Below are 16405 nucleotides of genomic sequence, written 5' to 3' on the forward strand. Positions count from 1 at the left end.
AAAAAGAAACTGGTGAAATTAATTTTAATGTTATCTTTAATATATTCAGAATATTTCAGCATGTGGTTAATATGAAGTTTATAATGGGATAGTTTACTTTTTTGTTTAAAGTTTTCAAATTTGGAATATATTTTATATGTATAGCACATCTCAGTTTGGACACTAAATTTTCATCACGAATATTTGATCTGTATTTAGAGTTCATTAAATTTACAGTTGAAAAAGTAGATTCACGGGGCGCCTGGGGGGCACAGCGGTTAAGCGTCTGCCTTCGGCTCAGGGCGTGATCCCGGCGTTCTGGGATCGAGCCCCACATCAGGCTCCTCCACTATGAGCCTGCTTCTTCCTCTCCCACTCCCCCTGCTTGTGTTCCCTCCCTCGCTGGCTGTCTCTGTCAAATAAATAAATAAAATCTTAAAAAAAAAAAAAGAAACTGGTGAAATTAATTTTAATGTTATCTTTAATATATTCAGAATATTTCAGCATGTGGTTAATATGAAGTTTATAATGGGATAGTTTACTTTTTTGTTTAAAGTTTTCAAATTTGGAATATATTTTATATGTATAGCACATCTCAGTTTGGACACTAAATTTTCATCATGAATATTTGATCTGTATTTAGAGTTCATTAAATTTACAGTTGAAAAAGTAGATTCACGGGGCGCCTGGGGGGCACAGCGGTTAAGCGTCTGCCTTCGGCTCAGGGCGTGATCCCGGCGTTCTGGGATCGAGCCCCACATCAGGCTCCTCCACTATGAGCCTGCTTCTTCCTCTCCCACTCCCCCTGCTTGTGTTCCCTCTCTCGCTGGCTGTCTCTGTCACATAAATAAATAAAATCTTAAAAAAAAAAAAAAAAAAGTAGATTCACATACCCAAACATTCCAAACATATTTAAAAATTTTCCAGTAACGGAATTGCATATCAGGTTTTAAATTGAACTGAAATAAGAAAATTAGTTCCTTAGTCACACCAGTGCATCGCAGGCGTTCTGTGGTCACATGTGGAGCCCACGTTGGGTAGCAGAGGTATAGCTCTTCTAGAACTCAAGCAGGGGTTCCGTACTTAACATCATTTAGTGGCTGCCTGTTGCCTACAGAGTAAAGTCCAAACACTTCATGACCACCGTGATCCAGCCGTCCTTTTCCCCTCTCCCCACTCTGCCTACCCTCAGCACAGAGCCCCAGCAAGGTCAGACTTGGTAAGTTCTTGGTAAGTATGACTTGGTAAGTTCTTGGTAAGTATGACTCCATCCTGGGTGCTCTTACTCCACGGACTCCTGCTCTGCCTGGGTCACCCACTAAGCTTTGAAGATTCAGTGTAAGCATCTGCATTGCCTCCAGGAAGTGCTTCCCTTGGCACTCATAACGCATTATTGCACCTCTTCCTCTGGCTGTCTTTCATTATTAGACTATGAGCTCTGAGGGTTGGGACTGTTTATTTTCCCTGTATTTCCAGCCCAGCACCTTGAATATACAGCATAAATGTTAAATAAATACTCGTGGTGGTGGTGCGGGTGGTTAAGGAGTAGTGATTCATGGGTGGGAACATTGCCAGCAGATGCCCTGAGATGGGCATTGTGTATTAGAAATGATCAAGGAGAGCATCCCAGGTGGTGTAGGAAGTTTATTTAAGGGAAGTAATAATAATAGCTAACATTTTAAGGATGCAACTCCTATCCAGGCATTTTGTGCTACGTAAGCACTTTATAAAAAATTTCACTTGATGGGAACAGCTCTGTGATGTGGGCACTAGCCCCATTTTAGAGATGAGGAACTGAGGGAGCACAGAGGGGTTAAGTTATTTGCCTGGGGTCACACAGCTAATAAGTGGTAGACCCAGGATTCAAATTTGAACTGCCTGATTCTACTCACACTGTTAAAATGTCACAATGCAGGTAGAATAGGGTCAAGGAGAGCCTCATTTTGAAGCCATTGGAGATTTTTAAATCTGGGAAGTGGAATGAAATGAACGTTTTTAGGAATATTGATTTGGTAGTACTGTTGGATGCATCAGTGTGAGGAAAGATTTAGAAGGGGACTAGTTAGAAAGCTGTGTTAATCGAAATATGCAGTTCTTAATGCCTGGATGTTTGAGGCTGGTTATGTGAGGTTTTGACACTATCAGTGTCCTGTTCAGAGCAGGATCCCAGGACACAGAGAAGAAAACCACCGCAGTGGGGCAGCTGAGCTCTCAGGGCACATGTGGCCCCTACCTGGCGTAGACATTCACAGTGGTATTTACAGCACCAGAACTCGGTCCCTGAAACTCCAGGCTCTCCTAAATCACCTCTGGCCTGCCCTTAACTCGTAGCCTCTCTGGTGGATCCTCTCCATGTGCTCTCACTGGGAGCTTGATTATGCCCATTGTGTCAGGTACTCCCTGTGTACCTGAGCACATCCTGGTCACTCTGGCCCCATTCTCTCCCCTCCCTACAAACGCCTGACCAGACTTTCCTCCTCTTAGCCCTCCACTCCTGACTCCCCATTCACCTTCAGTCTCATGTCCACTTGATCATCGTGTCCTATCAGTGCCACCCCTTGGATATTTCTAGAATCTTCTCTCCCTCTCTAGCTATGGTTCTTCTACCCTAGCGCATGTCCTCGTTCTCTCTCACCTGGACTCCTGTAAGCAACTTCTTCAGCAAGCTTCGCACTGCTACAGATGTATCCACACAGACACGATCAGGTCATTTCTCTATTCAGAATCCTCTATTCTGACATCCTTATTGAGTGTCTGTTTTTGTGTGCTGGGAGCTGAGGGTACAGCAGTGAACAGACTAAATCCCATCCTTATGGAGCTTGCATTCTGAGGACAGGAAACAGACAAATAACGTGATATGTCAGGTGGTGATAAGTTCTGTAAGAATAAAGAGGGTTAAAGAGAAAGGAAAAGTGGATTCTGGGTGTAATTTTTCTTTTTATCTGACTTCAGGAGGCAGCGAAGTTTGCTGAAAGAACTGTTTTTTTGGTAATCAGGCTGACCTAACATTGGGATCTCACCTTTCAGTTACTTGGTGTAACTTTGGGCAAGTTAATTCTCTTTGAACCTATTTGTACAAAATGGGTTAGCAATGTACAAAATTGGCTTAAAAATACCTGCTTTATTGGTTATAAGGATTAAATGAGTTAATGTATGTAAATTACCTAGCAGTTGGGGGCACATACTAAATGCCCAATAAATACTTTCTTTTAAATGTCTGTTTCTATGTTTCCATCCAAATAAGCTGCCCTTTCTGAGAGGAGAGACCATGTCTTACTGGTTTTTGAGTAACATTTAAACTAACGTTAAATTAATATATGCTTATTTTAGAAAATCTAGGAAACAAAAATATAAGAAGGAGAATAAAAATTTATTGAAATGCCACCATCCAAAAAGAATTTGTTAAAATTTTGGTGTCTTTTGATCTTTATTTCTATTAATAGTTTTAGGCAGTCCTTTTCATCAGTTTTTGATCTCAGGATATATCAGGCATTGTGCTAAGAACCTAACAATAATTACTATTATTTTTTTAAAGATTTTATTTATTCAACAGAGATAGAGACAGCCAGCGAGAGAGGGAACACAAGCAGGGGGAGTGGGAGAGGAAGAAGCAGGCTCATAGTGGAGGAGCCTGATGTGGGGCTCGATCCCATAACACCAGGATCACGCCCTGTTATCACGCCCTGAGCCGAAGGCAGAGGCTTAACCGCTGTGCCACCCAGGCGCCCCAATAATTATTTTTTTTAATCCTTATAAAGTAAGTACTGGTGCTATTATTATCATTAAAAAGAAGAAAATGAAACTTAGTAAAAAAAAAAAAAACAACAACAAAAACACAGAACTTCAGGCTTATAAGTGAAAAGGCCAGAATTTATATATGTGTGTATTATTATTATTGAATAATTGTTTCAGAAGTTGGCATGATACTATATTATAATCTTTTCCTCTGTTATTTTTTTTTCCATTGAGGCGTTTTATTTGCACATATGTATCCCTAGAAAAAGGATCCGAGGATTTTCCCTCCTGTGTGCTTTCATCTTGCTTCTTCATGGTTCGTGATGCCATTGGTTGTCAGAGGTTGATTGATGCCACAGGTTGTCAGTACAACGAAACCAAACTGGTGGGATGGGAGCAGATTATTCTGCCATTTTTCTAGATCTTTGGGTTGTACATCAAATCTAGGACTGATCACTCCACACTTGTTTAACTTGCCCGTGAGGTTCACAACAATTTTCCCCGCTCTGTGAACGTTACTGATTTCAAATTCGCCAGTGTAACCATGCTTTATCATCATGGTTAGAAACTGGATGATGACTTTGGAGCATAGCCTAATAAGAACCTGACATTTGCCTCTTTTCAGCATTGTTAATGCTCTTGAGAGCATCTGCCAGGACATTCTCGTGCACATATGGCAGCGCGGAAAGAGGATGGGAGGGCTATCTGTATTTTTTTATATCCTTAAAATGTCTTCAGTGGGAGGGCTTTTAATGACTGCATTGTATTTTGTCATAGAAATGTAATATAAATGAGGGCACCTGGGTGGCTCAGTCGGTTAAATGTCTGCCTTTGGCTCAGGTCATGATTCCTGGGTCCTGGGATTGAGTTCGAGTTCCGGCTTCCTGCTCAGCGGGGAGTCGGCTTCTCCCTCTCTCTCTGCCCCTCCCCTCTGCTTGTGCTCTTTCTCTCTCTAGCATGCTCTCTCTCTCAAATAAGTAAATAAAATCTTTTTTCCAAATGTAATATAAATGATTACCTAGGATGACAGTTAAGATATTTCTAATTTATCACTATTACAAATAAAATAGTGGCAAGGAGAATGAATGCCTGACAGGTCTTTATTGCTGCTTCTATTTCCATAGCCTGTATTTCTTTAGCAGATTTGCTAATTGAGAGAGTAAGCACATTTTCAAAGCTTCTGATGCATATTACCAGATTGCCCTCCAGAATACACGCCTATCTCCTCTCTATCTCCCACCCGCACCCATTTCCCCTGATCTCTTAACAGTCCTGGGATTCTCATTTTAAGAAATCATATTTGAGGGCACCTGGGTGGCTCAGTCGTTAAGCATCTGCCTTCAGCTCAGGGTGTGATCCCAGCATTCTGGGATCGAGCCCCACATCAGGCTCCTCCGCTGGGAGCCTGCTTCTTTCTCTCCCACTCCCCCTGCTGTGTTCCCTCTCTCGCTGGCTGTCTCTCTGTCACATAGATAAATAAAATCTTAAAAAAAAAAGAAAAAAAGAAATCATATTTGAGGGGCGCCTGGGTGGCACAGCGGTTAAGCGTCTGCCTTTGGCTCAGGGCGTAATCCCGGCGTTATGGGGTCGAGCCCCAGATCAGGCTCTTCCGCTATGAGCCTGCTTCTTCCTCTCCCACTCCCCCTGCTTGTGTTCCCTCTCTCGCTGGCTGTCTCTATCTCTGTTGAATAAATAAATAAAAAATCTTTTAAAAAAATCATATTTGAATCCTGTTGTTTTCATCTTTGTATTTTGTAGGGACTCATGCGGTGCTTGTTTGATGAGTGCATCCATTTTGAGTTTTGGGTATTTTTCCCTATCTTGCTGTAAGCCTTTTAGAACTTGCAACTTCCAATTGAATGGCCAAGAAAACTACAAAATTGAGCATTGGAATATGAGAGTCTGTTGGTACCAAGTGAGCTTCTTCTGTAGGTGAAAGGCATGAATGTTGCGGCTCTTTACTATGTTGTTGTTTTGGAGGCTTTGTGTGCCTGAGTAAGGATAGTTTCCAGGTTCTTGGCTGTGGATCAATGTTGAAATAATGGCCTAAGTAAGCAGATGAGCAATATGGTATATGTTGTATTCTTTAACCAGCATTTGTCCGCATGTGCAGTCTTCTTAACTCTAGATTATGAGTTCCTTGCAGGCAGGCGTGTGCATTTTATTCACAATGTTGAGAGAACTGTTTCTTGGTCTAATCACTGAAAAAGAAATCACATGCCTGCAAGGTAGTTTTAGTCTAATACAAATGAATGTAAGTCTAATCTCAGTTCTCTTTTTTAAAGTCAGAATCAGATGTTTCACTGTAAAAAGTTTGCAAACGTTTGTTATAAATTTATTGAATGCCTAATACTGTATTTGGCTGAAATTGTAGTCTGGTTGGACAACACCATGCAGACACCCGGAGTATAGGCGAAAGACAATGTGCATTGTGTGGAAGATTTCAGAGTAGAGTTGAGATGTTATGAAGACTGAAAAAAGGAAAGACCCCAGTGGGAATGTTGGTCAAGGACATTTTAGTGAAGCAGGTAATAGGGTCTCATTCTAGCCCTTAAAGAAAATGTCTACTTTTCATTTGCAGAGATGTAGGGACTCTTGGCTGGGAAAGAAGCGACCAGAAGTCTAGAGCCAGGAATGAGAAAGGGGAGGGTGGGAAGGAGAACTGCCAACTGACACAGATTTTGTTTCAGTAAGAAATCAGGTTGGATATTAAAGTGGGCCAGTTTGGGGGAGGAAGATGTGGAATACCCAGCTGAGAAGTTTAAATTTAATCTGTTTCCTATTGTAAATTCTTAACCAGGTGGCAGTTTTAACTAGCAGTTACTGTTTACTAGCCTGTGGGCAAATCAGGTCTTCTGATTCCACAAAAGAAATAGATTTGTCTGAAGGCTTAGCAAAGATAGGATTGAATAGGTCTTGGTACTGGAAGGCACCTCATAGAGTCGGAAGCATTTGAGGCAAACAGCCTAGATGCCTAAGCTCCAATTCTCCTGTTTGTTCAACGAGTGCAGACTAGATATCTTGAAAGTTCCTTCCAGATCTAAAATCCAGTGACTGCACTTAAGTAGATGTTGTGCAAGGTGAGAACTTTTAAGAGGAAGAGTGTCTAGACAAGTTTGAAATCTTGGAAGATAGAGGCACTATTGACTGAAAGGGGGAAGCTAGAGAAGGAAGCAGACTTTTTCTCTGCTTTATCTTTATCTAAATTTTAAAAATTTTTTAAATTAATTAATTTATAGGCAGGATAAGATCAGTTTGGTTTTAGGCAAATGGAATGGTCCTATAGGCAGCTAAAAATAAAGGAATTAGTCCTGGTGAGTGACTAGGGTTGGTAATGCGGTTGGGGAGTCAACAGCTGAAAGGGATCTTTTGAACCTGTGAGTATTGATGAACGCCTAGAAGCTATGAAAAGTGCTAGGAAACACTAGGACCAAATAGAGGAAAAGGAAAGAGAAAACTGGTAGAAACTAGAAGACCACAATGACACAAAAACAAAGGAAGTGAGAGTTTCAAGAAAATAGCTCTGAAGGCTGTAGTGGCAAGTACATTGAAAGTGAAGACACATTCAAGCCATCATGACTTTGATCTGCGGTGTCGTTGGTAGCAGTAGCACTATCCCAGGGGGGTTGTGGAAGCAGCAGCAAATTGAGGTCAAAATTGTATATAACCGTGGGTAACTAAGTAGAGTCAATTTTCCCCCCACAAGAGTAATTGCAAAAGGTATCACCGTACAGTTGAATTTGGAAATGACAGCGAGGTCAAGTGAAAGGAGTGTGTGTGGTTTTCCCCTTAAATACAGAAGATGTGAGTGTGGAAGTCAAGCAGTAACAAGAGCTCCTCCCTTACCTAGCACAAGGGATTGGTAGTGGAAAGAGGCTGGTAGGCTAGGGGGCCGGAGGGGGGATATGGTTGCAGAGGCTTGCACAGCCTGGGTTTTTCAGGTTTCGTTACTAGAATGGAAACCATTTGCCTTTCCTAGCCTCTGAGTATATTGATGAAACAGGAACCTCTCTGTAAAGAGTCGTGCAGAAGGAGCACTGCCCTAGATACTGGTCTTGGGGCCGATTGTCTTTTTCTAAAGGTGGCCACCCCGGTATATATCCTGCCCCATTTGCTTTTCTTAAATTGTGAAGCTGGCATTCTTCTATCAAGCTGGGATCCTAATTTCTTTCCCTGGGACCTGGGAAGACCTTTGTAATTGCCTCAACTGACAGAATGAGTCAGAAATGACACTGCTTGACTCCTGAAGCTTAAGCCCTAAGAGACAGCCAGTACAGCTTCCACCTGCATCTTCCTGACTCGGGATGCAAGGCTGGGGTGTCCTGAGCTAACATGTGAGAAGTCCAGCTACACCGAAGCCGCTCTGCTAGAGAGATCATGTGGAGAGACACAGACACAGAGACACTACCGAGGAGCCTATGTTTTTGCAGCCACAGACACTGTGAAGCAGGGACCAGCCATTTCTTCTGTGTTTGGCACGATTTCCCGACCCGCAGAATCCATGAGCGTAATAAATGCTTGTTTTACTCCACTACGTTTTGGGGGGGTGGTTATACAGACACAGTGACTGGAACAGATGCCAGTTCGGAGTCTATCAGCATGATCAAAGAAGAAAGGAGAAATCAGTAGGCTGATGGAGGTTTCAGCTACAATTATTGTGCAACTTGTTGGCATAGCTGAATGACAGATTCTGCAAAACCAAAGCTTCTTCATGGTTGAGATACTCCTTCCTCAAACTTTACTGAGAAACTTGGCAAGATCTAGATAAGAAAACTTGGTGATTTTTATGGACATCTGGATGTATTGCCTTTAGCCCTAGAGGTTGGTTGGGATGGTGGGCCCTTACGCATGGTGGAACAGACTAGAATGTTGTACGGGAGAGGCTCAGCTAGCAATGACAGAGGGTTAGTGTTTGACTGGCTTTGGAAACAAGCTAGGTTAGTTCTGACAGTGTCAACTTTTTATTTATAATGAATGGAAGAACCTGGTTTTGAAAGCTTTGATGACTTCATTTTTGCCGAAAAGATATATTCTTCAAAGATGTAGACTGTGTTTTCACTCTTGGCAGTTGCTTACCAGTAGTTCCCTGGGCTTTGAGGCGGACTGCAGTGAAGGACCTTCATTCTGGTGTTCATGGAGTTTAATCCATGAGGATATGACAGGTCCCTTGATTTTGATAGACCATTTGGTAGACAGCAAGGTGGAAGATCTTCACCCTTAGGATTTTCCAACACTGTGACTCTTGTTGCCACAGACTGTGTCAGACAGAACTGACTTTGGAAACATCTGTAACAGATGTGGCAGCAGAAAATCTGTTTGACTTTTGTGGGCACTTCTCAGGGTCAGCAGCTAAACCTGTACTACCTAGGAGAGTAAACAGCAAGTTTTTGGTGAAATGGTGCCAGACAGGATTCCCAGAGCTGTTGGTGAGCAGATGGTTAACCAAGAAGTTTGTTAAGCTGAAGAGCTCCAAAAATTCAAGGTATACCTGGCCCCTCATGGAAAGTTCTGGGCATCAGATTTCAGTCATTCCCTTCACATAGTTGAAAGAAAAACCTCAAACAAGTAAACCAGACTTCACAGGAAAAGGAAAGCAGTGTTTTGTGATTTTGACCTTTCTGGAAACTATACACAAAAGTGGCTCTCTGTCACCTAAGGAGTCAGCAGCTGCTGCTTTCTGGTCAGGGTGCTGCGCTCCTCACAGGGCGCTGTGCTCACATGGGCTGTGCAGAGCTGGCAGTGCCGGGCATGTGGGGCGGGGGGGGAAGTGCCTAACTAGCCGCTTCTCACAGAAACAGCTCCCTTGCCCTTCCTGAGAAAGTAGTGTGAAGAAAATTCAGTGAGTGGGTTCTTCTCCTTCTCTTGTTAAAACCCTCACAAATCTCAAACAGATGACACTGTTATATGGTCCTCCGTCTTTTTGTTGTTCTCTGTCCTGTTAATTGATTTACTTGGAATGCCTAGTGATTTTAAATATTTAGTTCCAGATATTTACAAATGGTTCCTAATTGAAGAAGTTGTCTCACTAGAGTCTCACACATCATTAGCTGTGTCTCGTGGCTCTTGAAACTGATCAGGAATCCCAAGTTCTCTTGAAAATTCTGGTTACCATTAATATTTGGCTAGTTTGTGACACGTGATGTTTTCTACTCTCCTTTCATGCCTTCTTTTGCAGGCTAGCACTAAGCTGAAATGAAGTCGGGGGATGTTTTAAACTTTGAGGGACCCCACATGCTGCTATTAAAATAGGGTTCCTTGAGACACTGTAGGTTCTGGCTTTGAGATGTGAACCATTGCTGATAGTTCCCACCTTTGTAATTCCTTGAAATGTTTGTCTTAGAACTGCAAAGTAATGACTACTTTGCCTTTCTTATGTATGTGCCACTAACTGAAAACTAAAGATGAAACCTCTTAAAAAATAAGAGCTCAAGAGTGGAATAAGCCAGGTCACTGGCCCGGGCCTGTGGGGTGTTGAATGTTATCCTGGGATTGCTTTGTGGCATTTTTCTGATTCCTGCCATTTCTTTGATGTCTTTTTCAGAACATGCTTGAGGGCTCCTTGATTTCACTCTGTGCTGCTAGAATTGAATCCATCCATGTTCCCCTCCTCCCCTCAAGTCTGACTATCAATGTCTTAGGAGGTGTGGTTATGAAAGTGTGGTGCTTGGATCTCAAGGGATTCTCACCCCTTTCACAGAAGAGTCCCTGAGCTTAAAACGCTTTTCGTAATAACTCAGATGTGGTTTGCTTTTACCATTGTGCTGACATTTACACCAATGATTGAAAAAGCGGTGGCAGGTAGAACTGCCTAGGTCAGGGCAGTGGTACCAAACTGACTAGTCGTCATTGTGTTCCTCCCTCGCAGTGAAAAAGAAAAAAAAGTCATATTCCCTTGAAAGTGTTCTTCATTGAAACAGTAAAAATTATTAATTGTATCAAATCTTGATCCTCAAAGACATGTTCATTTTTTTAAAGTTATAATTTACCTTCGGTAAAATTGATCCTAATTTTTAGTGTACAGTTCTTCAGAATTTAGCAAATGGATACAGTTGTGTGTAACCACCACCTCCACAAATAAGATATAAGACAGATCCATCCCCCTAAAGGTTTCTCTGTGTCCCTTTGTAACCGAACTAATGTGAGTTTGCTCCTTGGTGAGTCACAGATAAAAACTACAGCAGGTGATATAATGAGCACTGGGTGTTATATTTAACTGATGAATCACTGAACTCTACCTCTGAAACTAATAATACGCTATATGTTAATTAATTGAATTTAAATAAAGTCAAATAAAAAAACATACTACATCAAGTAAGTTGTTGGCACAAAGGAAACTCTATTTGCAGCAAATAAGGAGATCACAGGGAATAACTTCCAAAGTTGTGACTCCCTGAGCAAGTGTTGGATGGGTTCCTTTTATTTAGGGTTAGGATGAATATTTTAAAAGGGGAGCCTTGTCATATGTAGAGGTGGGTAGAGGGTTGCACATGTGCCTTCAGAAAACATGCCTATGTGTACATTGTATGTTATGTAAATGAGGCTTGTGCTCCTCCTTGGCTGAAGATTTTAATATTATAATGAAGCAAAGGTAGTTGTTGGTCATTCTAGAGGTGACTCCATGGTCCATCTACGCAGGGTTGAGTTGGGGGTTACGCTCAAACTGGTCTGGGTGGTCTCGGCTGACTGGAGGTCTTGTTAGGTTAGTCGCTATCGCTTGAGGGCTGGTGGTTTTCAATTTGTGGCAATTATGACTAAAGCTACTATAAGAATTTGCAGATGGTTGTGTGAATGTAAGTTTTCATGTCACCTACAAGCGAGGTTGTTTGGTCATATGGTAAACATGTTTACAAAAGAGCCACATTATTTTCCAAAGTGGTTGTATCAGTTTGCATTCCCACTAGAAATGCATGAGAGTTCAGTTACTCCACCACCTGGTCAGCACTTTGGCATTCAGTCATTTGTCGTGGTATCTCATTGTGGATTTAATTTGCATTTTTCTAATAACTAATGGTAGTGGACATCTTGTATGCTGAGCTGTCATCTGTATGTCATCTTTGGTAAAGTGACTATTCACATCTTTTGCCCATTTCCCTTACCCCCCACCCCATTTCTTAATTGGGTTTGTTTTAGTTTTGTTAAATTTTGAGAGTTTTAAAAAAATTATATTCTAGATAAAAGACATTGATCAGTTTTTTAATTCATAAACGTTTTCTCCCAGCCTTAGTACACATTTTGCTGATCTGCGTGACAAACTGAGAGTATGCCGAAGCACTTTTGCTGTATTGTGAAATAAGATGGCTGTCTCTGGGAAAAGCAATTTGTGATTGAGTTGCTAGCTGAAATAGCTCCTTTTTTTCCCTCCACAGACTCTCATTTTTACTTGAAAGAATGCCTGGCAAACTCGCTATTGCACATGTTCTCAGATTTCACAATTATCTAAAAAGTACTTGAGATATTTTCCCAAAAATGAAGAAAGTGAACTTGTCACTTAATAGAAAACAATTGACAGGTTTTTTGCTGATGATAAAAGTAGAGCCTTTTTTTAAAAATAAAATTTTGGAAAGCTTGCGTCAACTCCTATCATCTTATAGGTTCCTGATAGTTAAGTTTTTCTGATGAGATTGGTGGTGATATTATATGATTTGGGATATTGTGTAATGAAAAGAGTCAGCATTTGCAAGACTTCTGGTCCTCAGTAAACTGATACTTTCCAGATGACCAGTATATGTGATAAAATCAAACATGGGTAGGTAAAAGATCCATTCAAAATACAAGGTAGGGCAATGGATTGTAATATATGAAGAGTTCAAAATGTCTTTGATACAGTTTCAGGTTCCACATTGCAACTAACCTTTAAGAAACTGCCACTTTATTGAGTTTTGGTTTAGGGTCAAAAAAGAATATGTACAATTATCTAAACAGTCTATTAAAATATTCCTCCCTTTTCCATCTGTCTATCTGTATGAGGCTGGATTTTCCTCATATACTTGAATAAAACATGTCAAGAGACTGAATGTAGAAGGAGATATGAGAATCCAGCTGTCTTCTGTTAAACCAGATACTAAAGAGATCTGCAAACATATAAAACAGTGTAATTTTTTTTGTTTTGAAAATTTTTTTGCAAAAACATTATATTAACATGTAGGTAGTTCATTATGTTTGATTACTTGATAAATACTTTGTAAACATCTGTTTGAATTTCTAATATGGTAAATGGCAATAGATAAAGAGCACACATCAGTCTAGCTTCTTTGGGGTCTTCAGTAATTCTGAAGAGCGCAGAGGAGCCCTGAGACCAAAAGAGTGTAGGGATTGCTACTTAAGAGAGTTTAATTTGAGGGGCGCCTGGGTGGCACAGCGGTTAAGCGTCTGCCTTTGGCTCAGGGCGTGATCCCGGCGTTATGGAACCGAGCCCCACATCAGGCTCCTCCGCTATGAGCCTGCTTCTTCCTCTCTCACTCCCCCTGTTTGTGTTCCCTCTCTTGCTGGCTTTCTCTATCTCTGTCGAATAAATAAATAAAATCTTTAAAAAAAAAAAGAGAGTTTAATTTGAGCATATGGTTGTGTTCTGGGGGTGGAGAATGTGGTATGCCCTGGCCTGAGGCTTTCTTCGGTTTAAGGCTTCTAGTTCTCAAAAAGGAATTTATATATGTACTTGACAGAATTGTTAATTTTTATATTCTTTAAAATGAGATATTATAGATACCTCTTTAACTCTGTCTTCTATTCTCATAATTGATGTTCAACACTTAGAAATAAACCAAGTACCTGGTATTATGGGAAGATGTGTACCTCTTTCTCTACCAAATCAGCCAGAAACCTTACGAGAAAGTAAAAACACGTACTTAGTCTCTCCCCTTTTTATGTTAAGAGTTTCTCACTAGCACTGAAAGTATAAGGCTGATGTGGAAGGAACAATGAGAGGACTCTGCTAACCCGTCAGCTGGGTGTTGAACAGACCTGGGGTGATGTCACTGTTGGCCGTATAGCTCAGTGATGTGTTCAGCCTGACCCCATAGCTGTATTCTCCATTTTAATGGTCTAATGAGTATTCTCAAACTGAAATATTATTGTAAGGCACTTTTCTTCATTTTATTAGTGCTTTATCTTCTGGTACTTAAACTGTCAGAGGGAATAGGACGCATACGCAGTTTCTGTCTTAAAGCTGTAGGCAGCAAACATCCTGAGTGAACACCCAGAAGAACTAGTTAAGAAATCATTGAAGGATCAAAACAGATCTCTTCCTTTCGGTGCATGAAGATTATAATTTTTGCATACAAGAGACCAAATAATTATAAAATGATTCTTTTTTGGTTTTTATATGCAGTAATAGTCAATTATAACATTTAAATTGTGGCTATCGGCCCATTGTTAGGAGGCCAAGTTCTTTTTTTGTTTTTCTCTTCTGTGTCGGAAATTTGCATTTCTGAAAAGTTATAGTGTCATTCTCACTACAGCAGTATAGAATGCTACCTCAAAAGTGGTTGGTCTTTTTTTTTTTTTTTAATGTGTATCACTTCTATTTATTTTTATTTTATTTATTTATATTTATATTTCTTTTATTTATTTATTTATTTATTTTCCAAGTTTTAATTTAATTTTCAGTTAGTTAACATACAATGTAATACTAGTTTCAGGTGTAGAATTTAGTGTTTCATTCTGCTAAATGAAACAAGTCAGTCAGAGAAAGACAAATATCATATGATTTCGCTCATATATGGAATTTAAGAAACAAAACAAATGAGCAAAGTTAAGGAAAAAAAAAAGACAAACCAAGAAACAGACTCTTAATTATAAGAGAACAAACTGATGGTTACCAGAGGGAAGGGGGGTGGGAGGGATGGGGGAAGTAGGTAAAGGGAATTAAGAGCACACTTATCATGATGAGCACTGAGTAATGTATGAAATTGTTGAATCACTGTATTGTACACCTGAAACTCACCTAACACTGGCTGTTAACTATACTAGAATTTAAAAAATTTTTTAAAGTCAGATTAAAATCCTTCCCTTCTGAAAGACTAACTGCATGAGTAACCCTTCCTCAGCCCTTTTTACCCTCACTACCCCTCACCCCCCCCCCCCCAAAGAAAAGGAAAGCTGTGTTAGGACTTGTTCATGTGAATATAAATTACTGTCACACCAAATGGCAGCATGTGTGAATGTTAGTGGCACTTTAGTTGATTTGTAGGATTGCTTCTTATATGACTTTTAAGTATAGGCTGTTCAGAGAAACATTAAATTTTGTCCTCAGTAAACCTGATATAGCATTTAAGTACTGACTATTTTATTCCAAGATCAGCTGAGAACATAATAGTGTTATTTTAAAGGTTTGAACTTTGGTATTTGTTCACGAAGAGCCTTCTATAAAGATCTAAACACACTTTTGGGAATGGTAGTTGCTGAAGATGGTATGTGATCACAAGTGTTAACTTAGGTCAGGCAGTAGTTAACTTGTTCATGGAACATGTTGTCTGTGATTTCAGCCCTTTCCCCTCTCCTTGATTACAGAGAGGTACAGAAAGCAGTCAACACTGCCCAGGGATTATTTCAGAGATGGACAGAGCTCCTCCAGGACCCCTCCACAGCAACAAGGGAAGAAATCGACTGGACCACCAACGAGCTGAGAAACAACCTCCGGAGCATAGAGTGGGATCTCGAGGACCTTGACGAGACCATCAATATCCTTTTCTATGATGCCTCTGCCTTTGGGGTCAACAGAAAAGTGAACACGTTTTTATCCAGATGTCTCAAGTACATCAATTAGATATTTCCTTTTATAATCGATTGATGTTGCTCTTATTTGTACCATGACACTCTTGAAATAATTGCCCAGTAAGCTAAGGTGTAGGGGCCACCTTCTTCTACGGTGCATGATAAATCCAGCAACATGGAGACAGTGTGGTGCAGTGGTTATAAGCTCGGACCCTGGGGCAGACCATGTGTTCAAGTCCTGGCTACATCAGTTACTGATTGTGTGACTTTGGGCGCCTTGCTCTCTGCTTCAGTTTCCAGACAGTTCCTGTCTCTTAGGGTTGTTGAAAGTTGAGCAGGTAACTGTGGGGCCTGACATGCAGTGAGCTTCTGTGAGTGTTAGTCATTATTCCATAAAGGTGTATACAGACCAGTGTCCTACATTGTTAATTAGAAACCAAAAGAAAATCCTTTTGTGGACTGTCATTTTCCTGGTCAAGAAGTGGTGTTACAATGCCAGTGTCCATGAGAGAGGTATTTTGTACCATGAAACTGCATTTAGTAAAGTCAGGTCTGTTCTGTTAAGTCATGCTATCAATGGGAGGTCTGCTGACCTGACTGACAAACCAGAGAATGATGACCTTTTTTCAGCTGGAAAAATTCCAGTTAATCAAAAATTTTGAAGATATGCCAGTTGTGTGTTCTCAGTTCTCTCTTGTTCTCTCTGTAAGTGTAATCTAGGAAACCAGCTTTTCAGGTTCATAGGCAGTTAATAAGTGGAGGGCATAATCTATTTATATTTCTATTCATCATAGTGACCCTGGGTGCATTTTAAATTATTTAAAAAGTGTATTGATAAAAATTAGTGGAACAAAATGTGCGAGTGGGTGGGATCAAAAGCACAGGTACAGGGAGATACGTTGAGATGGAGGGAAGAGAAGAAGACTGGAGAGACAGAGAAATTGTGAGAGAAAGGGCAGAATAACAGATACATGCACAC

The 16405-nt window shown here is 40.6% G+C and overlaps 1 protein-coding gene across 2 annotated transcripts in view; it reads left to right on the forward strand.

The window, feature by feature from the left end:
- STX6 (syntaxin 6) overlaps window positions 1-16405 on the forward strand; it is a 46646-nt gene that overhangs the window by 2750 nt on the left and 27491 nt on the right. For both annotated transcript variants that reach the window (XM_026509170.4, XM_026509171.4), the window contains exon 2: window positions 15223-15392. In XM_026509170.4, the coding sequence (XP_026364955.1) occupies window positions 15223-15392 (170 nt within the window). The remainder of the gene's footprint in view (window positions 1-15222; window positions 15393-16405) is intronic.

This window comes from Ursus arctos, unplaced genomic scaffold, assembly GCF_023065955.2.
Source record: "Ursus arctos isolate Adak ecotype North America unplaced genomic scaffold, UrsArc2.0 scaffold_2, whole genome shotgun sequence".
NCBI classification, from domain to species: domain Eukaryota; kingdom Metazoa; phylum Chordata; class Mammalia; order Carnivora; family Ursidae; genus Ursus; species Ursus arctos.